At 62.6% G+C, this 23,987-nt stretch overlaps 2 protein-coding genes across 4 annotated transcripts; both read left to right on the forward strand.

Moving 5' to 3' along the window:
* Positions 1–2,777: 2,777 nt before the first annotated feature.
* Positions 2,778–14,209, forward strand: TONSL (tonsoku like, DNA repair protein). The gene is made up of 26 exons (XM_080646920.1): positions 2,778–2,886; positions 2,978–3,073; positions 3,262–3,404; positions 4,118–4,301; positions 4,660–4,789; positions 5,000–5,171; positions 5,251–5,365; positions 5,865–6,010; positions 6,105–6,257; positions 6,380–6,505; positions 6,623–6,803; positions 7,655–7,731; positions 7,857–7,946; positions 8,145–8,217; positions 8,303–8,466; positions 8,551–8,674; positions 8,802–9,547; positions 9,648–9,724; positions 10,091–10,244; positions 10,326–10,404; positions 10,804–11,105; positions 11,240–11,411; positions 12,063–12,238; positions 12,626–12,699; positions 13,049–13,182; positions 13,979–14,209. Exons 1-26 carry the CDS (start codon positions 2,862–2,864, stop codon positions 14,170–14,172), a joined length of 4,107 nt encoding a protein of 1,368 aa, XP_080503046.1. The 5' UTR covers positions 2,778–2,861; the 3' UTR covers positions 14,173–14,209.
* Positions 14,210–14,471: 262 nt separating this feature from the next.
* Positions 14,472–19,095, forward strand: VPS28 (VPS28 subunit of ESCRT-I). 3 transcript variants are annotated; one of them, XM_080646922.1, is made up of 11 exons: positions 14,515–14,557; positions 15,444–15,572; positions 16,333–16,398; positions 16,596–16,624; positions 16,723–16,760; positions 16,947–17,036; positions 17,688–17,793; positions 17,883–17,984; positions 18,375–18,428; positions 18,514–18,605; positions 18,689–19,095. In XM_080646922.1, the coding sequence occupies exons 3-11, from the start codon at positions 16,362–16,364 to the stop codon at positions 18,804–18,806; spliced, it is 666 nt and encodes a 221-aa protein (XP_080503048.1). In that variant the 5' UTR covers positions 14,515–14,557; positions 15,444–15,572; positions 16,333–16,361; the 3' UTR covers positions 18,807–19,095. The 3 variants fall into 3 exon arrangements, with proteins under 3 accessions (XP_080503047.1, XP_080503048.1, XP_080503049.1); XM_080646921.1 differs by lacking the exon at positions 15,444–15,572 and having other exon boundaries at positions 14,472–14,557; XM_080646923.1 differs by lacking the exon at positions 15,444–15,572 and having other exon boundaries at positions 14,516–14,557; positions 16,270–16,398.
* Positions 19,096–23,987: the final 4,892 nt, after the last annotated feature.

Here is a 23,987-nt window from a genome sequence, read left to right on the forward strand (position 1 = left end):
AGAACTGTTTCCTTTGCCCCGGCCGGGCCCATCCTGGGCCTCAGAGCAGTCCTATTGCTCTGACCCCACAGGGCTGTGGGCAGCGCAGCCACAGCTTGGCCTCTCTCAGGCTCCTCCCTCTCCGGCCCTCCACTTGTTCTCCTGCCAGGCTGGCTCCCCAAGCTGCTCTGAGGAAACTATTTGGCTTCCTGCTCCAGCCCAGGGCATGGGGTTTTGGGGGGTCGCTCGTCTGCAGACGGCCTGGCCACTGAGGGGACCAGGAGGCACTCTACAAAGGACCCCACTGCAGCCCTCTACCCCCTTCGATCTCAACTTGAACACACCCTGGGGTGAGTCCCACTGTCCTCGGGCTGTCCCCCGCCTGGTGGGCGAAAAGGAGACATTCAGGTAGATGCATGTCAGGGGTCCTGTGTAGGAGATTGTGCTGTGTCACTGCATCTCGGCCTCTCTTGGGGACCGACACCCTCTCTTAGAGTTTCTGGATTTCCAAGTGATGGTGGTATGAGGGCATCCAGGCTGGGATGGGGCCTCCCAATTGTGCCTGGGTGGCTTGTGTGAGATTGAGTCAACCTGGGCAGCCCCAGTGGCTCTCCTGGGGGCAGGGGCAGGGTGGGAGAGGGCAGGCTTCTGTGTGCAGGTGAAGGAAGGTATGTGGCTTCCTGGGACTAACAGCCTTGTTTGTGTGGCAGGAGGGTCCGCCACACGCGAGGGCTTACAGCCCACATTGCCTGCAGCCAAGGGCGGGTGAGGGAGTGGGACTGCGCCCAGGGCCCTCCTTGTAGGAGGTACGGGTGTGTCTGGGTTGCCCAAGAGGACTGCTAACACATCCCAGCCCTGTGATGTCACCTTGCAGCCTGGGGCAGCCAGGAACCCTGGTGAATTTCGGCTTCCATGGGGTTGCCACAAACCTGTGGCATCATCTCTCTGGGCCACTGATTTACAGAGACACCAGTGGTCTGTCTCCAGGACCCCCTGCCATCTTGGCACCCTGACCTGAGCGGGTGGAGGTGCCACCTCTGCGGCTGTGGGGGCAGCGGGGCAGCGCAGACCCAGCTGCCTGCTCCTCAGCCCCACTCCCTGCGAGCACTCCATTCTCAGTTCACCCAAAGTGAGACATTGCAAAAATAATAAAAATAATTTTTTAAAGAGTGGAGTGAGAGGTGTTTTTACCACTGTTGGAAATGACGTACATGTCACTTTTGTGGTCTGCGTTTCCTTTGGATATTTTCTGTATGTAACTATAGTTTTAAAAAAATTCCAAACCATGTTTTGTCTGTGTTTCTTTATGAGAAGACAGCCTCATGGGTGGGCTTCCCTGGGTTCTGTTAGTCTCCCAGCCAGGGCTTGGCCTCCGTCCCTGCTGGCCGCCAGCCCGTGGCCTCCCCACCTTAAGCCTCCAGCCCCTGCTCAGCACCACGTTGTATATGCATATCCCTGTCTGATCAGTGGGGAAACTGAGGCATGGAGCAGTTGGGTCCTCTGAAGGGTAATCGGGCCCCCAGAACCTGGGCTGCCTTGAGAATGCTGGTGTGGCAGGGGGAGCCCAGTCACCATCTTTCCAGAAGCTCTGCCCATTCAGCTGATCCAGTCCACTTCCTGGCATTGCTCCCCCATAACCAGGCCTGCCTGGATTCCCAGCGGAGCACCGCACTCTGCAGAAGAGGAGGAGGGTCTCAGGTCTAGCTTCCCACCTCTGGCAGCTCCTCAGGCTTGGCCTCGCCCCCACCCCTGTGGCCTGGGCAGTGGCCCAGGGTAGCCTTTCTTGGACCTGAGGACCCATCTGCCCTCCACATCCCTCCCTCCTTAACAGACCTTGTCGTCCATCCACTGGGTGAGGCTTTACCCCACTGGGAGTCTTCTGATTTCCGTACAGAAGAAACACCCACCCCTGCCTGGTTCGGTTGGTTGGGCGTCATCCTGTGCACCAGGAGGTTGCCAGTTGTATTCCTGGTCAGGGCACATGCCAGGGATGCGGGCTGCAGGCTTGATCCCCCATAGGAGGCATTCAGGAGACAGCTGATCAATGTTCTCTCTCACATTGATGTTTCTCTCTCCCTCTCCCTTCATCTCTCTAAAAATCAAACTATTATTTTTTAAAATAAACACGTCCATCTCCCACTCCTTCCTTCCATGCCTCCTCTGGGGCCTTTGGGACGCCAGCCACGGCACCCAGTGCCCTGGGCATGCCATTGGCAGGGACTGAGCCCCAAGTGTGGCAGGTGCTGGAATCTCCCAGCGTGGGGCCAGGGCGGGCGATCAGAGCCTGGGCCTGGATGCACCAAGCCCACGGGGTCCAGACGTGCGCAGAGCTCCGCAGGAGCAGCCAGCACCGCGTTGGGGCAAGTGCCACTCTTGCCGCCTCTCAGCACAGCCTGGATCTGCAGCTCTAACGGAGAAATACCTCCCTCCCCTGGCAGCACCGAGTTTGAGTCTCCAAAAGGGTCGGTAGTGCAGCCACATTCAGGGCTCATCTGACCACGTGGATGTGCACAGATTCTCAGCCTGCGGATCACCGATCACCTCCTACGTGAGGACAGTGTCCCCTTAGGAAAATTCGCACCTGTGATTGGTTTGTTGTGGCGGGAGGGAGGGGTCCTGCGGGGCAGTGGCGGCGGTGCGGGTTCCTACGCATCCAAACGACCCGTAGTCCTGGTAGGCGGCGCCCTCTCTCAGCTCTTCCCGCCCAGCAACAGCCAGACTACAGCTCCCGGGATGCTCCGGGCGACTGGACTACACTTCCCGGGATGCTCTGCGCCGCGCGGGGCGGTGCTGGGCTTGCGCAGGGGCCAGGGGCCAGGCCGCGAGAGCGCGGGAAATCCGGATTCTTCCCGGCGGCTGGATCCCTGCGCGGTGCCCGGACTATGAGCCTGGACCGCGAGCTTCGCCGTAAGTTCCGCGGCCGAGCGCCCGAGGGCGAGGGCTCGGGGCGGGCCCGGGAGGAGAGGCTCAGCCTCCCGGCCTCGTTCTCTCTCTGTAGAGCTGAACAAGGCCAAAGCCAAGGCCCAGAACAGCGGGCAGCTGCGGGAGGAGGCCGCCCTCTGCCACCAGCTGGGGGAGCTCCTGGCCAGCCATGGTGCGTTCCTCGCGCGGGGCCGGGTGGGGTCCACGGCTGGGGTCCGGGGAGCTCGGGATGGGGTCCACGGCTGGGGCTTGGGGAGCTCAGGGGCCTGGGGACCCGGGACGGGTGCGGGGAGCCTTGTCCGGCGCGGCCCTCGGCCGACCGCCCGGCCTGCTGAAGCCCGCCCGCCCGCCTGCATCCAGGCCGCTATTCCGAGGCTCTGCAGGAGCATCAGCAGGAGCTGCGGCTGCGGGAGAGCGCCGAGGACGCCCTGGGCTGCGCCGTGGCCCACAGGAAGATCGGGGAGCGGCTGGCGGAGATGGAGGACTACTCAGCCGCCTTGCAGGTGGGCGTGCCCACCCAGCACCCAAGCTTGCCAGACCCAGTCCTCCCGGGCCTGCCCTTCGCGGGGGGAAGGGGTCTCTTTCTTTCCTTTTTATGTTTTTATTGATTGACAGAAAAGGAAAGGGAGGGAGAGAGAAAACATCAATGATGAGAATCAGTGATTGGCCACCCACTGGGCATCGAGCCCACAAACCCGGCATGTGCCCCAACCAGGAATTGAAACGTGACCTCCTGGTTCATAGATCCACGCTCAACCGCTGAGCCACGCTGGCTGGGCAGGGGTCCCTTTCTGAGGACAGAGGAACAGCCTGCTGTCCCAGCCTCTGGCCTAGAGGGGGACATACTGCAACTGGGCAGGCCTGTGCCAGTGGATGGTCACCTGGTCCTTGGGTGGCTGCACCACAGTCTCCTGAGAGCTTGGCCCCAGAAACAACCACTAATGAACCCATCACTTAAGCTGTGTTTGTGGACTGGGGGGTGAGGGTCAGGACCCACTGTTCACACAGAGCCTAGCCTGGCATTTGCTTGTTGGGTGTGGAACCAGTGTCCCCACAGACAGCCCTTGGCATAGCGGAGATGCTCGGGGGAGGGGTGTTCCAGGGACTACGGAGCTCTCCTGTGTAAGCATAGGGACCCCCGGGAATTGAGTGACATGTGGGGTTTGGTTTGCTTGAAGCAGGGGTTGGTCACAGCCACTGTCCCTCTGTACCCCAGCACCAGCACCAGTACCTGGAGCTGGCCTGTTCCCTGTCCAACCACACTGAGGTGCAGAGGGCTTGGGCCACCATTGGCCGCACCCACCTGGACATCTATGACCACGGCCAGTCGCAGGATGCCTTGCTGCAGGCTCGAGCTGCCTTTGAGAAGAGCTTGGCTATTGTGGATGAGAAGCTGCAGAGTGAGTGCCCGGGGTCCAGCCCTACCACCCTCTGCCTCCAGAGCTGTGGGTGGAGGCAAAGTGTTCCCCCCCCTGCCAGCCTGTGTGGTGGGTTCTGCTGCCTGGGCCTCCCCTTGTGAGGCTGGGGTCTGTTCTTAGAAGCCCCCTCGTGTGGGGGCGCCCAGTCTGTGCTTCTGGCAGCCTCAAGCCTGGCAGTCTGTTGTCTGCTCTTGGTTCCTCCACACTCTGTCTGCAGCACAACCCCTGAGACCCCCCACCCCCCCGTAAGAGGCAGGAGGAGGGGTGGGGGATGGGGTCCAAAGCCGGAGACCCCAATTGGGGTCAAGGCCCTGAGTGTCTTAGAGGGGTCATCTTCCAGGGATGTTGCCCAAGCGAGAGCTGAGTGAGATGAGGGCCCGACTCTACCTCAACCTGGGCCTCACCTTTGAGAGTCTGCGGCAGACGGCCCTGTGCAACGACTACTTCAAGAAGAGCATCTTTCTTGCCGAGTAAGCCTGCCCCACTCGGCCCAGGAGGGAGCTAACTCCCCTGTTGCTAGAGGAAGCAGCCCTGGGGGAGGGGGGCAGCCTGGCGTGTCTGCCACGTGCCAGGGGAGGAGCTGGGGGCGGCTGGGCCAGGTGGCATCCACCAGCAGCCGTGCCTCAGTGCTCCGGGTGTCCGTGCTGGCGCCTTGGGCACTCAGCGCCCGTCACCCGCAGGCAGAACCACCTGTACGAGGACCTGTTCCGTGCCCGCTACAACCTGGGCGCCATCCACTGGCGCCAGGGGCAGCACTCCCAGGCTATGCGCTGTCTGGAGGGGGCTCGGGAGTGTGCGCGCACCATGCGGAAGGGATTCATGGAGAGCGAGTGCTGCGTCCTCATCTCACAGGTGCCCTCTGGGGTGCGGGCGCAGCTGTGGGCTGGCCGGAGCCCTGGGGAATGCAAGCCTCACCTCCCTCATCCCCCAGGTACTCCAAGACCTGGGTGATTTTCTGGCTGCGAAGAGAGCGCTGAAGAAGGCCTACAGGCTGGGCTCCCAGAAGCCTTTGCAGAAGGCGGCTGTGTGCCAGGCCCTCAAGTATGGTGAGCCTGGAAGGGGACCCCAGGCGCTAAGGGCTCCCCTTCCTTGGCAAAGGGGGCCAGGCATGTGTCCTTGGGGGAGGTGGCAGCCCCAATTCCTGTTGGGAGGAGAAGCCCACGTTTATCTGAGTCTACAGCACAGTGTACGCAGAGGCCATGAGGGTGGTCAGGAGACGAGGCATTTCCACGTGAACTGGCATCCTCACCAAACGAGACAAAGGTTGTCCCCACTTGGAGTGGACAGGGTGTGTGGCCCGGGGCGCCCATGGGTGGCGTCAGCAGCTGCCGGCAGTGGTCTGCCTTTGCTGCGAGCCAGCATCATCTGTTAATTCTCGTAACCCTTGCAACAACCCCCCGGGGCTGATCCTCTGACTACCCTTTCTTACCAACGGGCAAACAGGCTGGGCAGGGCGGGTGGCCCTGAGGGCACAGGGCTAACGGATGGCAGAGCCGGGCTGGGCCCTGTGTCTGCCGCCCCCTTGCATGAGGCTCTTCCTGGCAGTGCTGGCGGTGATCCGGCTGCAGCAGCAGTTGGAGGAGTCCGAGAGCAGTGACCCTCAGAGCGCCATGGGCATCTGTGAGCAGCTGGGGGACCTGTTCTCCAAGGCAGGCGACTTCCCCAGGGCGGCGACGGCCTACCAGAAGCAGGTGCACACCCGGCTGGAGGGGAGGGACAGGGAGGGGGAGACTGCAACGCTCTGGGCCCGGAAGGTGTGCAGTAGCCGCCCTATCGCATCCCCAGCTGGACTTTGCGAAGCTGCTGAAGAGGCCGGGGCCCGAGCTGGCCGTCATCCATGTGTCCCTGGCCACCACCCTGGGAGACATGAAGGACCCCCGTGGGGCCGTGCGCCACTATGAAGAGGAGCTGAGGCTGCGCGAGGGCAACGCCCTGGAGGTGAGCCTCTGCACCTGTCCCCATGGCTCTGCCTCGGGACTGCCACCTGGTGCCGGCGCAGATGGGCACTTCTTTCGCAGGGGCAGCCATCACGGAACCCGTTTATCTTCCTCTTGCTCCAGGAGGCCAAGACCTGGCTGAACATTGCCCTGTCCCGCGAGGAGGCCGGTGACACCTATGAGGAGCTGGCACCATGCTTCCAGAAGGCTCTCGGCTGTGCCCAGCAGGCTCAGCGGCCCCAGTTGCAGGTGTGGCCCCAACCACCCAGCTGGTGCCCTTGTCCCCACCCTGTGTCTCCCCCCCCCCACCTCCGCCGGGGTGGCTGGCGTCCCCGTGGCCCTGATTGGGCGTCGCCTGCTCCGTAGAGGCAGGTCCTGCAGCACCTCCACACAGTGCAGCTGCGGCTGCAGCCCCAGGAGGCCCCTGGCACTGAAGCCAGGCTCCAGGCGCTGCGTGTGGACCAGGACGAGGAGGAGGAGGAGGATGGAGAAGGGGGAGAGGACAGCGACACCCCAGAGGCCAGCGAGGTGGAGCTCTCAGACAGCGGTGAGGACTGAACGTGGCCGGTGGCCCTGCTGTTTCTCCCCTTCGTCCGCTCAAGCTGGGCCCGGGGCTGCGGTTGGTGAGGATGGGGCCTGATCACAGGTCGTGTCAGGAGACAGCTCCATGCAAGGAGGAGGCCAGTGCCGTGAGGTGGGCCGAGGGGTGCACAGGGAGCCTGGGCAGCTTGGGACTTCCCGGAGCGTCGGTGATGGGAGCTGGTGGGTGCCACGGGGAGGCAGTGCAGGGTTGACCTGCAGAAAGGGCACCTTCGAGCACACTCTTCCTGAAACACAGTGGTGTGGGTTCCCCTGGAGGCCGATGTGGTCAGCCTTGTGGCAGGTGGACCTGAGGGACAGTCTGAGGTGGGCATGGGTTGCGCATCTCAGGGAGTGGGGGAAGGGAGGGCTGGGCCTAGGGGGAGTGGCTCAGTGTTGGACGTGAGAGGCTCTCGGCGAGCGTCCAGGGCAGGTGGGAGGTTTGGGCCTGGGCTGAGAGGGGCTGGCGGGGTGCAGGGGGCCATGGGCAGGGCGTAGCAGGAGGACCAGTGACGACTTTAACATGGTCACCACGAGGAAAGGCTCCAGAAGGGGCCAGAGGCACAGGCGGGGCAGAGGCAGGAGCAGAGTGAAGGGGGGGGTGCAGGGAGCTGGGGTGAGGCCACAGTGCACGGAGACGGAGCCTGGTTCGAGGACAGCTGTTGTTTGATTTAAGGACAAGCTGTCTTTAACGTGTGTGACTTGTCCTAACAAGGCTGTTTCTCGGTAGAGGGAGGACACACCACAGCGTGGGGTCTGGGTGGGGGCGAGAGGGCTGGGTGGGCTGGGCTTGCTCACCGGGGCCCACTCGGCTGTCAGAGGGCGAGAGCCAGTCCCAGGACCTGGAGGAGGAGGAGGAGCTGCGGGGCTGCCTGGGCCGGCAGCAGGTGAACAAGGTGAGGCCTGAGGGGGGGGGGGGGGGGGGCGGGGCGGGGGAGGTCCCTCGGGGGCTCACCAGCGCAGCCTGGTCCCCACTGCCTCTGCCCCCAACACACGTGTCCCGTGGTGCCTGTGCCCACAGTGGAACCGGCGCAACGACGTGGGGGAGACCCTGCTGCACCGAGCCTGCATCGAGGGCCAGCTGCGCCGCGTCCAGGACCTCGTGCGGCAGGTGGGCCTGCGCCCGTCCCTCCACCCGTGGGTGCAGCAGGGGCTCTCAGAGGGTCCGCTATCGGCCCCAAGGGGAGGGGAGGCAGCCCCGCGCTGATGGACTGTGGGACCAGGCCCTGGCCCTCCTCCGGCCTCCGCCCTGAGGGAAGGCCAGGCTGTGGGGCACTCGGGTCAGGCTCCTTCCCATCCTTGGTCACAGGGTCACCCCCTGAACCCTCGGGACTACTGTGGTTGGACGCCCTTGCACGAGGCCTGCAACTACGGGCATCTGGGTGAGCGTGGGCCAGGGATCTGCACACACACAGGGAGGGGTCCGAGCAGGGTGCTGGAAGTTGGCTCACGTTCCCCGTCCCACAGACATCGTCCGCTTCCTGCTGGACCACGGGGCCGCGGTGGACGACCCGGGCGGCCAGGGCTGCGAGGGCATCACTCCCCTGCACGATGCTCTCCACTGCGGCCACTTTGAGGTGGCCGAGCTGCTCATTGAACGGGGGGCGTCCGTCACCCTCCGAACCAGGAAGGTGAGTGGGGACAAGGGCCAGGTGGGCACGGCCACGGTAGGTGGGTCTGTTCCCGCCGGCCCTGCTCAGCTGGGTGCCACACAGGGCCACAGCCCACTGGAGACGCTGCAGCAGTGGGTGAGGCTGTACCACCGGGACCTGGACTGCGAGACACGAGAGAAGGCTGGTGCCATGGAGAGGAGGCTCAGGGCGGCCTCCTCGGGCCGAGGCAAGCAGGGACCTCCTGCCCCGGGGACAGCGCCCCCACCTGGAGAGTTTCCTGGGCCTTGGGCATTTTCACGCGGGTGGCAGGGACGTGCAGGGCCCACCTCATCGCAGATTCCATCTCCCCACAGCTCCCCACAGCCCCCTGGCTCCCCGGAGCCTCTCAAGTGACCATCTATTTGACCCTGAGACCTCTCCTTCCTCGAGCCCCTGCCCAGGACTCCCAGAGGCCTCTCAGGCCAGTGCCAGGGTCTGGGAGGCACAGGCAGTGCCGGCTGTGGCCAGGCCGCGGAGGAGCAGGCACCAGCTGGCCAGCAGCAGCAGCAGCTCGGAGGGTGAGGACAGTGTGGGCCTACCTGGGGCCCCCCAGAAGAGGCCTCGGCACTCTGCTCCAGCACAGCGAGCCGGGGCCTGCGTGCTTGGCCATGTCAACAATAGGAAGGTGGCAGCAGCTGGCCAGGCAGCCTACAGGGCAGCCATTCGAGGAGTGGGCAGTGCCCAGAGCTGCCGCCCCAAGCCTGGCCCACCTCGGGGCCCGGGTGAGGCCCCCACTCCCACGGCAGCGCTGATCCCTGAGGAGGAGTGTCTGGCCGGGGCCTGGCTGGAAGATGACTTGCTGCTGACCCAGGGCTGCCGCCCGCCCCACCCCCAGAGCAGTGGGTACAGGGCCAGGCGCAGTGCCTCGGAGTCCAGCGGTGACGAGAGTCCTGTCAGGCCACGGGCCCAGGCCAGGCAGAGCCAGCTGCCCCGTCTCAGGAGTTGGCGTGCCACTGTCCGAGCGGTCCGAGCAGGTGGAGACAGCAGCTCAGCCATGGAGCCCCTGCGGAGCCCTCACGTCCCCGGCAGTGGGGACACCCCTGCAGCCGGCCTTTCCTCGGTGGGTGCTCAGGCCTGGAGCAGAGCCAGCCCCTGGCTCGGGGGCGGGGCAGGGCGGGGGCTATTTTTTCTGACTGCTATCCCTCTCTGCCCCCTTCCAGGGGCCGGTCCTGCCTCCTACCATCCGGGTTCGAGTTCGCGTTCAGGATAACCTTTTCCTCATCCCCGTCCCACACAGGTGAGGCGTCCCCGCTCCCTCTGTGCCCCTGTGGGCTCAGCCGGGTGGCAGCCGAGAACCCTGGTGTTTATGCATTTTGTGCATCAGGTGGAGCCCATCACCTTGCTGGCCTGAGGGCCTGGTAGCTGGGGTGGGGCCGCAGGCAAGGGCGGGGGGCTCTTCTCTAGCATAGGTGGGCCCTGGAGTGGCCAGTGAGGTCCTGTGGCCCCTGGGAGGGGCCCGGGAGCTGGAGGCGGCATGTGGAGGAGGGGAGGAGCCAGGTGAGGGAGCTTTCACCCGTGAGCGTGAGGGTGAGCCCGGGGGCATTTCCTCAGCTGTGCAGGGACGTGGCCAGGTCCAGGCTCAGCGCAGCCTCTGGTCCCACAGCAAGGAGGCCCACTCTGTGGCCTGGCTGGCCGAGCAGGCCGCCCAGCGCTACTACCAGGCCTGCGGGCTGCTGCCCAGGCTCACCCTACGGAAGGAGGGGGCCCTGCTGGCCCCGCAGGATCCCATCCCCGATGTGCTGCAGAGCAACGAGGAGGTGAGTGGCGGGAACCAGGCCCCGAGTGTGGCCGTCCCTGGTGCTGGGTTCCCCAGGGCTGCCTACCTATGGTGCTTTCAGGTGTTGGCTGAAGTGACCTCATGGGACCTCCCGCCTCTGACCGACCGTTACCGCAGGGCCTGCCAGAGTCTGGAACAGGGTAAGGGCCCAGGAGGCCCACAGTGGCCTGGGTGAGGGGCTGGGCACCTGTTACTCACACTGCCAGGTCCCCAGGTATCCACACCTGTCCTTGGGTTTTCCTCCCCCACCAGTGCCCCCAGTATGAGCAGTGTGTGGGGGAAGCTGTGTGGGACCTTGTAGAGACCTCAGAGCTGAGAGGCTGGGCCAGGCTTGGCCCGGCAGGAAGTCTGGCACCTCTGGGAGCTGCCAGGCTGAGGTGGGGAGAGCCTTATGGGGCAGATACAGGTCTGCACACCACCAGCCTGCACTGGGGCCCACCGGCTTGGAGCAGGTGGGCTGGGGAGTGAGGGGGGCTGTGCAGGTTTCAAGGGGCAGACAGGCCGGCTCTGGCCCTGGTGACACCACATCCCCTTGGCAGGGGAGCACCCGCAGGTGCTGCAGGCCATGGAGCGCCAGGGTGTGGGCCCCTTGTTCAGCGCCTGCTCCCTGGCCCTGCGCCAGGCCCAGCTCACCCCCTTGCTTCGGGCCCTCAAGCTGCACTCGGCACTCCGGGAACTGCGCCTAGCGGGGAACCGGTTGGGGGATGGCTGTGCCACTGAACTACTGGCTGCCCTGGAAACTTTGCCGGGCCTGACCCTCCTCGACCTCTCTTCCAATCACCTGGGCCCTGAAGGCCTGAGCCAGCTTGCCTCCGGCCTCGTGGGACAGGCCACCCTGCAGGTAAAGGAATGGGGAGCAGCAGGCCAGAGGCGGGTGGGAAGGCACACCTGCGTGTGCTGACTGGTGCCCAGCCCTGGGGAGGGAAGGGGGGACCAAGGACATCAGATCCTGTGGGGGGGCCTGTGTCTTCCCAGAACTTGGAGGAGCTGGACTTAAGCATGAACCCCCTCGGGGATGGCTGTAGCCAGGCCCTGGCCTCAGTCCTGCGGGCCTGCCCTGCACTCAGCACTCTGCACCTCCGGGCCTGTGGCTTCGGCGCCGGTTTCCTCCTGAGCCACCAGGCAGCCCTGGGCCGAGCCTTCTTAGGTGAGCTGACCACACGTCCACTTCCTGGCCCCAGGCTTCCAGTTGCCATCAGGAGGGCGTGTGCAGGGACTCAGAGAGCCTTGAGCAAGGGGGGCCTTGGGGCATCACCTGGCTGCTGGACGCATGTAGGTAGACAGATACGGTAGAGGCATCTGGTACTTTCCCAGCCAGATCGTACCACAGGGCAGAGTCCCAGCCCCACTGCTCTCACCAGCTCAGTCCCGTGGGCCCGAATCATTCCATGTACACCCAGCAGGGCTGCAGAGAGCCAGGTCTCAGCGCTGAGGCTGGGGTCAGTGGTTCCCCAGAGGGCCTTTCTGCAGCGGTGGTGGGGCTGTGAGCAGCAGGGGAGGAGTTTGGGGTTAGGGCAGTAGAATGTTCCCCGGCCCCACCCACACATCCTGCCCGGGCCTGTCTCAGGCGACCTGGGTGTCCTGTGACCTGGGTGTCCTGTCGTGGGTCAGGGCAGGCAGAGGCCAGAGACATGGGCAGAAGCTGGGCTCAGGAGTCTGGCCCGCCCCCCATCCCCAGGCAAGAGGCCTGTTCCCTGTGCACGAGGTCTCGGTGACAGCTCCCCAGAGGGTCCAGGACTCTGCAGCTGGGCTGGGTGGTGCTGTGTAGGGCTGACAGCGCTTCTGGCCCCTGGTTCAGATGCCAAGCACCTGAAGACACTGTCCCTGTCCTACAACATCCTGGGCACCACCGCCCTGGCCCAGACCCTGCAGAGCCTGCCTGCCCAGACCCTCCTGCACTTGGAAGTCAGTTCCATGGTGGCCAGCAAGAGTGACTCGGGCCTGGTGGAACCCGTGGTCAGATACCTGACCAAGGTACATGGTTGGGCCAAACGCCGAGCCACGGGAACCCTGGGCCACCCGGCCAAAGCCTGGGGCAGGGGCTGGGAGGGTTGCAGGTTCTGAAGAAGAGCTGTGGGGAAGCTCCCTGACCTGGGCTCTGGATCCCAGGGGGCCCCCTTGCCCCCAAGCCAGTCCAAGGGAATGTCAGGCCTCCCAGTGCTCAATCCTGGGGGTACTTCCAGGCGGGGCGGGCCATGATTCTCAAGTCATTCTGACCTACAAATTGAGGGGCTGTTGCTTCCCTCTGATGCCCCGTCACCCCTAAGAAAGAAGGAAGGTGTCTGGCCTCCGCTGTGCCGGCCTCTGGGAGGCAGGGAGGACCAGCACCCACTCACTGCAGCCTTGGGCCTCTGTGTCTAGGAAGGCTGTGCCCTGGCGCACTTGAACCTGTCTGCAAACCACCTGGGTGACCAGGCAGTGAGAGACCTGAGCAGGTAACACCACCCTGCCCGTGCCCACTGCCTGAGGGGGTTCTGATCTCCAGGCCCAGGAGCCTTGGGTTTGGGGGGCACTAGGTCAGGCAGGAAAGGGGAGCAAAGGTGGTGCCAGCTCCTTCCTGAATGTGCCCCAAGCCTGGCCACTACCACCTTGGCCCCTGGCAGTGCCCTGACAGCCGTGGGGGAACACCTGAGCCTGTGCCAGTGCCTGTGCCAGGCTGGGGGCAAGACCTACTGGGCTTAGCCCGCGGCCCGCAGAGCAGTGGGTTTGTCCGGAGCAGCTTTTCCTAGTGATGGGGGCCTCCCTCCCTGGAAACTGACGCCTTCACTTCTTCCCTCACCCCAGATGTCTCCCTCTTTGCCCCTCACTTGTCTCGCTGGACCTGTCTGCCAACCCCGAGATCAGCTGTGCTGGCCTGCAGGCGCTCCTGTCTGCCCTCCAGGAGCGGCCCCAGGGCCTGAGCTTCCTGGGCCTGTCCGGTGAGCTCGGGATGGTGGCCACATCTGCCCCACCAGGGGTGGGGACACAGCTTCCTCCTCGGGGACCTCCTGCGGCCCAGGTGCCTCCTTTGAAGGGGCTGTCACTGCCACTAGCCAGAAGTTGAGGGTGGGCTGGGCCCCTTGCAGCTGACACAGGGCAGGACAGGTAACTGGAAGGGGGGTAAAGGCTGCCATTAAGGGACCTTCCCAGTTCTTGGCAGGGGCTCGCTGACCCTCCCTTCCCAACCTGTGGCTTGTTCTCCTGGTGGGCATGCCCAGCAGTACCCAGGGGTGACCACCCAGCAGCCTGGCACATTCAGCTGGAGCCTGGGGCAGGAGAGCTCAGCTCTGTCCTCAGCCGGACAGGCTGGGAGTGGGGTACTCAGGAGTCTGGTTCTTCCTGCTCCTCCAAGTGGCAGATCTCCCACCTGGCCTCCTGGGGTTCCACCCTCACCAAGCCCTTGGGGTCCTGAGTGTACCAGGCCTGAGCCTCACAGGCACCCCTACTGTGTGCACGTTATGCATGGGAAGACCCAGGCGTTGTCATGGACACTCAGGCACAGATGTGGACGCAGTGTTTATTTCCGCCACCCTCCCTCCTGCCTGGCCGCCTGGGAGAGCACTCCCTCCTAGAGTGGCCCACACCTCTTGGGCCCTGCGGTGTTCCTTCCCCAGGGCAACTGGTCACCAGGAAGGACACGCGGGCTAGAGAGCGCCCTGGGGCGCGGCTCCCACGGGGCCGCCAGACTTTGCTGGAAGCAGCTCCCTGAGGCCTGCTCCCGCCTCCCCGCTGCAGGCTGTACTGTCCGGGGTCCCCTCGGCCCCGGCCTCTGGGACAAGATCGCCGCGCGGCTGCGGGAGCTACAACTGTGCAGCAGGCGGCTCTTCGCCGAGGACCGGGCCGCCCTGGGCCAGCTGCTGTCCGGACAGCCGGACCCCGCCGCCTGCACCCTGGACCGAGGCTCCCGGCTGTTCTTCCGGCGACTCTGACAGCCGGGGCCGGCGCCGTCCCGTCCCCTCCCAACCCCCGCGCCCCCAATAAAGCACTGCTGCCGCCTCACCCGGCTGCCCCTGAGAGGTGGGCGGGAGGCGGGGTCGGCTCTGCTGCGGGGAAGCACCCACGGGATGGGGGGGGGCAGCTGCCGCCACTTGGAGGACCCACGGGCTCCGAGGCGGGGTGGCCTGCGCGCCGAACCCAGCGCCCGCTTCCGGGCTGTCCCGGTCCCAGCCGCGTCGGGGGCGGGGCGTCCTGTGCGCGCAGGCGCGGGGGGCGGGGCAAAGGGAGGGAGGGCGCGCATGCGTGGATGTGGCCGAGCGGTCGATCGGAGCCCCGCCCCGGCGCCATCTCTGGGACGCGGCCGTGGTTCCTGCCCAGGTACTCGGGGCTGGAGGGCGGGCCAGCACCGCGGGCCCGAGGAGGAGGGCGACTCGGGCTCCGGCCTGCGGGCATCGCCACCCCGCTGAGCCCTTTGTCGGGGTTTCCTCTCCTGGTGCCCGGTTGGCGCCTCCGCGCGTGGCGGGTGGGCAGCAGCCCCAGGCGTGTCCCCGCCTGCGCGCCGGGTCCCCCTGGACGGGGTGGCAGCCCAGTGTCCCCACAGCCACATCGCGAGCATTCTCCGGAAACTCGCTTTTCTGGCTCGGAGTCCGGTTTGTGAGGTTTAGTCTCGTACTCGCCTGTAACCGGGGGGCATCGATTTGCGTGGCTGAATGGAATCCGCCGACTGGGCGCTCCCCACCCCCGGGGCCCGGGAGGGTTGCTCAAGAGTCTCCGTGTCCCCGCCCAGTGGGCTCCTGCCCTGCCCCCGCCTCCGCAGGCAGGGCCCCGCTTCTGTGGGATGTGCTGCTGGGCTGGGACGACCCCGCTGCCCAGCCCCTGCCCTCGGTGTGCGCTGCCCGCTTCGTTTCCCGCATAGCTGCCTGCCCACCCCCGTGGGACCGCACCGCCTCAGCACTGCCCTCCCGCTGCCTCGGCTCACGTCCCGGTGTCTCATGGAGCCTCCAACCCAACACATCCAAACCAGGGCACACTCCCCGCACCCCCGCCTGCCCCGCAAACCTGCTCCCTCCCGCCTCCGTCTCGGCTCCTTATCATCACGGCACCATCAGACCCAACAAGACTGTCATTCTTAACTCCTTATGCCCCATTTCAAGTCCTCTGGTGGGTCCACCTCCAGACCCAGCCACGCACCCACCTCCTGCCTGGGCCCCTGCTTCCCGCCCACTGTCCTCCCGAGTCCAAGAGCCTGTCTTAAATCCTCCAGGAGCTCCTGACCCGGGACACCCCTTACTCAGAAAGACCCCTGGCTCGTCTGTTCTCCCCAATCAGACCTTTACACAGACCCGGGTCCTGGCCCGTGGGCTCAGCGGTTGAGCATCCTCCCGTGCAAAAGGTCTCCGGTTCCTTTCAGCCAGGGCACATGCCGGGCTGGCAGGCTTGATCCCCAGGTGGGGGGAGAGGGGTGTGCAGGAGGCAGCCTATGGATGTTCCTTAAATATGGGTGCCCAGGTGGGGGGAGAGGGCGTGTGCAGGAGGCAGCCTATGGATGTTCCTTAAATATGGGTGCCCAGGTGGGGGGAGAGGGGGTGTGCAGGAGGCAGCCTATGGATGTTCCTTAAATATGGGTGCTGTTCTTTCTCCCTCCTCTCTCTCTCTCTCTCTCTCTCTCTCTCTCTCTCTCTCTCTCTCAAAAAAAAAGACCACCTGTAACCTGTGCTGTTTCCTCTGCCCAAACGCTCCTCCTGGCCGGCCACGTGCTGCCACCGCCTCCTCCCGGTCACCAGGCTCAGGGCAGCCTGCCCTTCCCCGTACCATGGCTGCTCTCCTTTAAATTTTTTTTTCTTATTAACTTAGAGAGAGAGAGGGAAAGAGAAACACTGACTTGTTGTTCCACACATGTATGCATTTGTTGGCGGGTTCCTTCTTGTGTGTGCCCTGGCCAGAGGTCAAACCCCCAGCCTTGGCGTATGGTGACTTGGGCAGGGCCGTGACTGCTCTGCTGAGATGCTTCCCCGCCGGGGAGGGGGGGCGGGTCCCACACAGCACCACTGCCCTGGGCTCATTGCTGTTTCTCCTCCGTCTCTGCCGAGAGCGGGAAGCTCTTCGCAAGGCGTCAGGGGTGCCTCTGAGTTGGTGCTCGCTCTGCTCCTCAGGTCTCTGCTGTGGCCGCCTGAGCCTAAGGATGTTCCACGGGATCCCAGCCACGCCAGGCGTGGGAGGTGAGCTGGGTCCGGGGACCGGAAGGGCCCAGGCTTTTAGCCACTGCAGCAGAGACCAACCTGAGCCATGGCGGGGGTTATGGGAGCCTAAGTGTCCCCTCCCATATGGGGACCAAGTGGGGACGTAGCCTGGGGGTGGTCTCTGGAGGGCTGGGGTGGGTGGATGGACTGCCAGCTCTCTGCCTGCTCTGTTACAGCCCCTGGAAACAAGCCAGAGTTGTATGAGGTGAGTGGCGGGCACCCCTTCCTGGTTGGCACTGACCCACAGCGTATGCCCACGTGAACACCACCCTGATGCCAACCTGCTGCCCCTCTCTCCAACAGGAAGTGAAGCTGTACAAGAACGCCCGAGAGCGGGAGAAGTGAGTTTAGCGCCCAGGTCACCCCCCAGCACACCCCCTGAGGCCCACGCTCCTACCCTGACAGCCTCCACACCCAGGGTCCGGAGGACGTGGGTCAGAGCGCTGCCACAGCGGCACGCACCCACTGGGTTGGTGCCTGGCCCTGGGGGCCTCGTGGCCTTGGCCTGACGGACACGCCCTCCTCAGGTACGACAACATGGCGGAGCTGTTTGCCGTGGTGAAGACCATGCAGGCCCTGGAGAAGGCGTACATCAAGGACTGTGTCACCCCCAACGAGTGAGGCCCCGAGGGCCCGCTGCCACCCACAGATGGGTGCCTGGCCCTGGAAGCCGTGTCTGCCGTCCAGGGCCAGGGTTCTTAGGAGTGAGAGGGGAGAGGGGTCCGTATGTGGGCATCTGCCTCCCCCGCCGGGCTGGAGGGTGCCCCTGGGTGCTGGCAGCCCGGGCACCGTCTGCAGCGTCCCCACGGAGAGGTGCCCACCGCCCTGCTCTCGGGGTTCGTCCCCGCCTGCTCCCCCGGGTGCAGATGCCTCATTGGTGAGGACTCCGGAAGGCGAGCAAGGGAGTCGGGAGGGACGTCTAAGGCGCTGCTGATCCTGGCACCCGGGAGGTCCATGGAGCCTTTATTCAGTGGGAGAGGCCCACCCAGAGGCCACGAGCTGTGGGTGTGGGGCATGACCAGCACAGTCCCGGAGAGCGGGCGGCGGGGAGAGCCTCTGCCAGCGCTGGGCTCTGGCCCATCTGCGGTCCAGGCCTGGTCCCCCGCCCCCGCCCCCAAAACCTTCTCGTGGAGACCCGAAGGAAGGTCTCGTTTCGCCCGCAGTGGCCCAGCTCTGACTCGTCACCCCGCTCCCCTCCTCCCCAGAGCGGCCCTGGGCGGGGGGCAGGCAGGGCGGCCCGGCTGGCCCTGAGCCGGTCCTCTCCCCAGGTATACCGCGGCCTGCTCCCGCCTCCTGGTGCAGTACAAAGCCGCCTTCCGGCAGGTCCAGGGCTCAGAGATCAGCTCCATCGATGAATTCTGCCGCAAGTTCCGCGTGAGTCCGCCAGGGGGGCGAGAGGTGGGCGCGATGCGGGTGCTGTTGGGAAGGGGCTTGGCCAACTCCCACACGCCCCCCCCCCCCAGTTGGACTGCCCGCTGGCCATGGAGAGGATCAAGGAGGACAGGCCCATCACCATCAAGGACGACAAGGGCAACCTCAACCGCTGCATCGCAGACGTGGTCTCGGTGAGCCCGCTGTGCGCAGGGTCCAGCCTCCGGAGCTGCGGGCCCTGGCTCCTCACTGGCAGGGCCTGTGGCTTAGAGTAAGGGGCGGCAGGCCGCTCCCCTGGGCCATGTCCAGGAGGCCTCCGAGTCCCCCCCACCCCATGCCTGAGACCCACGTGGGGCGGCCCGGGGTCAAGTCTGCCAGAGCTCCCACAGGCAGCAAGGTGGATGGACCCCAGGCTGTGGGAACAGAAGTGTGGGAGGAGCCTGAGGACCAACAGCCAAGGCGTGGAGGGAGAGGCTGGGTTCCTCAGGAAGAGAGGGGCTGGGGGGGCCTGGGCCAGATCCTGCGAGGGGCCGCCCTCTTGGCCCCTGGTGGGGGTATCGCCTCATGCGCACACTTGCCCCCAGCTCTTCATCACGGTGATGGACAAGCTGCGCCTGGAGATCCGCGCCATGGATGAGGTGCGGCTCCGGGGGGCGGGGGCGCGGGAGGCGGCGGGGGGCTGAGGGCCGGGGGAGTGGGGCTCACAGGGCCACGTGCGTGCAGATCCAGCCGGACCTGCGGGAGCTGATGGAGACGATGCACCGCATGAGCCACCTGCCTCCCGACTTCGAGGGCCGCCAGACCGTCAGCCAGTGGTGAGTGTCTGGCCCTTCCAGGTGGCCCTGGGGTCCCTCCCTCCGAGCCCACTCCAGCGCTGTGCTCCCCCTCCTCCCTCCAGGCTGCAGACCCTGAGCGGCATGTCCGCGTCCGACGAGCTGGACGACAACCAAGTACGCCAGATGCTCTTCGACCTGGAGTCCGCCTACAACGCCTTCAACCGCTTCCTGCACGCCTGAGTCCTGGCCTCGCTGCCCGCCTGAGTCCTGGCCTCCCTGCCCGCCTGAGTCCTGGCCTCCCTGCCCGCCTGAGTCCTGGCCTCCCTGCCCGCCTGAGTCCTGGCCTCGCTGCCCATGCGGAGCAGACAGGAGTGGGTGGAGCGGGAGTTCTCAGCCCGGCCCCCAGGAACCCAGCCTCCCAGGACGGTGTCTTCGCTTTCTGTGGCAGCCCTGTCTGTCTGTCTGTCTGTCTGTCTACGTGGGTCTACCTGGGACCCCCTCCCCACAATAAAGATGTTTTCTGACCTTCCTGCTGCTGTGGGCACCCACCTGGGCCTGCCTGGCATGTTTGTCTGCCCTCTGGGCCTCGTGTGGGACCCTGGCATCCTGGAGCACACCGTTCATCCAGGGAAGGTCAGGGTGCCCTTCGGGGCAGCAGCCTCCCTGCTGGGCACAGCCTGGGCAAGCAAGGGGGTGGTCGAGCCTCCACCTGGGCCAGGGGTGGCGGCAGCCCAGGCAGACAGCAACACGGCAGGAGACCAAGGCTCTGGATTCCAGGATGCACCGTTTCAGCTTTTAGCACCTGTGGGTAAGGGACAAGCCAGAGTCCAATGGAAGCATTTTCTCTTTCTGAACTGCCTCTTGCTACTGTGGCCACTACAGGCCATGAAAGAAGGCATCTCACAGCGTTTTACAAGGAAAAGAGCAGAAACAGGGACCGGCGTGGGGGGTCAGAGCCAGGGCTGGCGGGAGGGTTGATGGGGACCTCAGGTGGGGTGTGGGCTATGCCGAGCGGGGCACCTGTTACCGTGAGGAAGGAACGGCCCTGAGCAGGTCTGCCTCAGGCTGGCCTGTCGTCTGTGGGTTCTTCACTCACAGCACAAATCCAGGTGGATTTTATTTTATTTTTAACTTTTTAAAAGCTTTTTTTTGTTTGTTTTTAAAATATATTTTATTGATTTTTTACAGAGAGGAAAGGAGAGGGATAGAGAGCTAGAAACATCGATGAGAGAGAAACATCAATCAGCTGCCTCCTGCACACTCCCTACTGGGTATGTGCCCACAACCAAGGTACATGCCCTTGACCGGAATCGAACCTGGGACCCTTGAGTCCGCAGACCGACGCTCTATCCACTGAGCCAAACCGGTTAGGGCTAAAAGCGTATTTTTTAATTGACTTCAGAGAGGAAGGGAGAGGGAAAGAGAGAAACATCAATGATGAAAGAGAATCACTGATGGGCTGCCTCCCGCACGCCCCCCCATGGGGACCGAGCCCACAACCTGGGCACGTGCCCTGACCGGGAATCCAACTGTGACCTCCTGGTTTGTAAGTCGGCGCTCAACCCCTGAGCCACGCGGCTGGGCTATTTTCATTATTGCCATCAAACATATAAAACAAAGTTTGCCTTTTTAACTTCAGTGGCATTGAGTACAGTTAGTGTGCGACCTTTGCCACCATCTGTCCCAAGAACCCTCTTCCCCTCCGTAAACTGGAACTCGCCCCATTAAACTCCCCGTCCTTCTCCGGCCACCGGCACCCACCGTCCTGCTTTCCGTCCCAGGCTCTGACTGCGTGCCCCCGTGGTGGTGGTGGACTGCCGTCCTTGTGACCCATGTCGCTCACTTAGCATCGTGTGCTCCAGGTGCATCGTGTAGCATGCAACTCTTTTCTTCCTTTTTTAAAATATATATATATATTTTTAATTTTATTTCAGAAAGGAACGGAGAGGGAGAGAGAGAGAGAAACACCAATGATGAGAGAATCATCACTGGGCTGCCTCTTGAGCATGGAACTGATAGATCCTCCCTTCCCCCAACTGATGAGCGGAGTAACAGTAAACATGATGTAACCTGCAGCCCAGAAATACCTGAGTGACTAACCACGTACCTTATACGGACTATACATTGAAACAACAATCAGCACCTGCCAAATACCCTAAGCCCTTGGTCCTAGGTACCTGAGTGCCTAACCACGTACCTTATATGGACCATACATTAAGCCACCAATCAGCACCTGCCAAATACCCTAAGCCCTTGTTCCTAAGAACCTGAGTGCCTAACCATGTACCTTAGGTGGACCATACATTAAGCCACCAATCAGCACCGCTGAGTACCCTAAGCCCCCATTCCTTCCCATTCCTCCCCTCAAAAGGAGTGCTCAGCCCTAGCCGGTTTGGCTCAGTGGATAGAGCGTCAGCCTGCGGACTGAAGGGTCCCAGTTTCGATACTGGCCAAGGGCACATGCCCGGGTTGTGGGCTTGATCCCCAATAGGGGGCGTGCAGGAGGCAGCCGATCAATGATTCTCTCTCATCATTGATGTTTCTATTTATCCCTCTACCTTCCTCTCTGAAATCAATAAAGAAATAAATTTATTTTTTATTTTTTTAAATATATTTTTTATTGATTTTTTACAGAGAGGAAGGGAGAGAGATAGAGCTAGAAACATCAATGAGAGAGAAACATCGATCAGCCGTCTCCTGCACACCTCCCACTGGGGATGTGCCCGCAACCAAGGTACATGCCCTTGACTGGAATCGAACCTGGGACCCTTCAGTCCGCAGGCGACCCTCCATCCACTGAGCCAAACCGGCTAGGGCTATATTTAAAAAAAAAAAAAAAAGAAAGGAGTGCTCACCTCTGCCTGAGTTGCTGCTCTCCCCTTGCGAGACAGACAGCCAGCAGGTCTTTCCCCTAATAAAGCCTGTGTCACCTGGTTTTCAGCCTCAGACTGATCTTTCATTTTTGGTGCCAAAAATCCGGGAAGGGGGTATGCCATTTTGGGCTCACTTACCTCATGGCTCCTCCCATTGTTAGGCCCACTGGTATCTATTCTTTTAATTCTGCTCTTTGGCCCCTGTCTCATGCGCTGTTTCACTAGTTTCTTACAGAACAGAATGCAGGCGTTCACCAACCAGAAGGTGGGAGAGATCTCTCTGGCCTTGAATTCAGAACCTAGAGACACCTATGTCCCAGAATCTTTGAGACCCCGGGTAGATGCCCCTGACGACGCCCCCTCTCAGCAGGAAGCAGCTACGGAAGACGGACCTTCGCCCCCTGACCTTGCCTGGACTCTCCATATTTTTTTTACTATTACCAAAAGCCTGGAATGATAGATCCTCCCTTCCCCCAACTGATGAGCGGAGTAACAGCAAACATGATGTAACCTGCAGCCAGGAAATACCTGAGTGACTAACCACGTACCTTATACGGACTATACACTGAACCACCAATCAGCACCTGCCAAATACCCTAAGCCCTTGTTCCTAAGTACCTGAGTGCCTAACTATGTACCTTATATGGACCATACATTAAGCCACCAATCAGCACCACTGAGTACCCTAAGCCCCCATTCCTCCCCTCAAAGGGAGTGCTCACCTCTGCATGAGTTACTGCTCTCCCCTTGCTAGACAGACAGCCCGGCAGGTCTTTCCCCTAATAAAGCCTGTGTCACCCGGTTTTCGGCCTCAGACTGATCTTTCAGGAACAGAGAGCAAAATCTCGGAGGGAAGGTGGGGGAGGTAACCAACCAAGGACCTTGTACGCATATATGCATGGCCCGTGGACAGACAATGGGGTGGGGAGGACCTGGGGCAGGGGCGGGCTGAAGGGGATTAATGGGGGGAAAATGGGAACATATGTAATACTTTAAACAAAGAATTAAAAAAAAAAAATAGGCTGCCTACGGCCTCCCCTCCCCTCTCCACCAGCCCCCCATTGGGGATTGGGGAATCCAACGGTGACCTCCTGGTTCATAGGTGAATGCTCAACCACGGAGCTACGCAGGCCGGACAGTTCTCTTCCTGTTTAAGGCTGAATGCTATTCCATTAAACGGACAGGCCAACACTTTGTCACACACAACAGTTGACCCCAGACCGAGGACACTGCCCTTAGCCCGACGCCCTGCCCTGGGACCACCGGATGCCAGGGAGAGTCCCTTGGACACGGGCCCCTGCTCCCTTGGAGCTCAGAGTCAGGGGTCAGGGGTACTGACCCACTGTAGGTGTGGAGGGGCTGCCAGAGGCAAGGCTGGCTCCCTGGGGGCCTGCCCCTTCACCCAGATGCCAGCGAGACAAAGATAAGGCCAGGGGTCAAAGGTCTCAAGAGGCAGCCTGTAGGGAGGGGCCAGGGCAGGTTTCCTCACTCAGGAGTCCCTTTGCTGTTAAGGCTGAATAGGACAGTATCTGTATTTCATGTGTGGACCAAAGGGGCCACATGCTGACCTGACAAGCTCAGGGGAGGCCTGCATGGCGGTCTTGCAAACTCAAAGACCTGAAGTCACCACAAAGGATGGTCTGAAATTAAACTTTAAGTAAAAGCAGTTGTGGTGGGCAGTTACGTCCTAGGCCGGTATCTTCCCTGACAAGGTCAACCTTTACCTTAACTCACTGGTCAGCAAACACATTAATCAACAGAGCCGCAGTTTGCCGACCACTGCCTTAACTGAACCTGTCTTTTTGCATCTAGGATAACATGTTCTTGAAATGTCTGGGTAACGTGTAACTTCCCTTTTTCCAGATCCCTCGGGGCACAACCTACTGTGCAGGGCTCCAGGGCAGAGACCACGAATCCCTTCATTGTTATGTTATTGTCCCTGCACCCAGCTAAGCATGTGTCCATCATTTTACTTTTTATCCAATCCCAGGGGTTTCCCCGCTTTGCTTTCTCCCACCTCTCTAGTCCATCACCAATGGATTTCATGTCACCCAGCTACGTCCCTTCCTTTGATGGCCATGTATAGATGCAGAGGTAGCCCGCCATTCCCCGGAGCATTATCTTGATAATCCGTTGAGTTTCTGCTTCCTGGCAATTGTGGACAGTTTGGTTCAAATAAATTCACAAAAATTCTTGACCGGTTTGAGTGTTTTTATGTGAACACACGTATCCATCTGAGCAGACACCTGCTCCCCACGTTCTGTTGCTGTGGACCCGGGTGTGTGGGTGTTGTGATTACAATGAGTTTATTAGATGATGGGACGATGCCAGAGGGGCCTGGGGACGAAGGAGAGGGCCTGGCACCCACAGGACAGGCCGACACCAGCACAGAAACCGCTGGGGACTCCATCTGCCTGCCCCGGCTGAGCTAGGAGGGGGGCATCAGTGGGAAGAGGGGGGGCAGGCAGAAGTGGAGGAAAGTGGACGGGCACGGAGGTCCCCTGAGGCCTGCCAGCAGGTGTCAGGCCTTCCAGGGGTCAGGCATGGC

This window comes from Plecotus auritus, assembly GCF_963455305.1.
Source record: "Plecotus auritus genome assembly, chromosome: 11".
NCBI classification, from domain to species: domain Eukaryota; kingdom Metazoa; phylum Chordata; class Mammalia; order Chiroptera; family Vespertilionidae; genus Plecotus; species Plecotus auritus.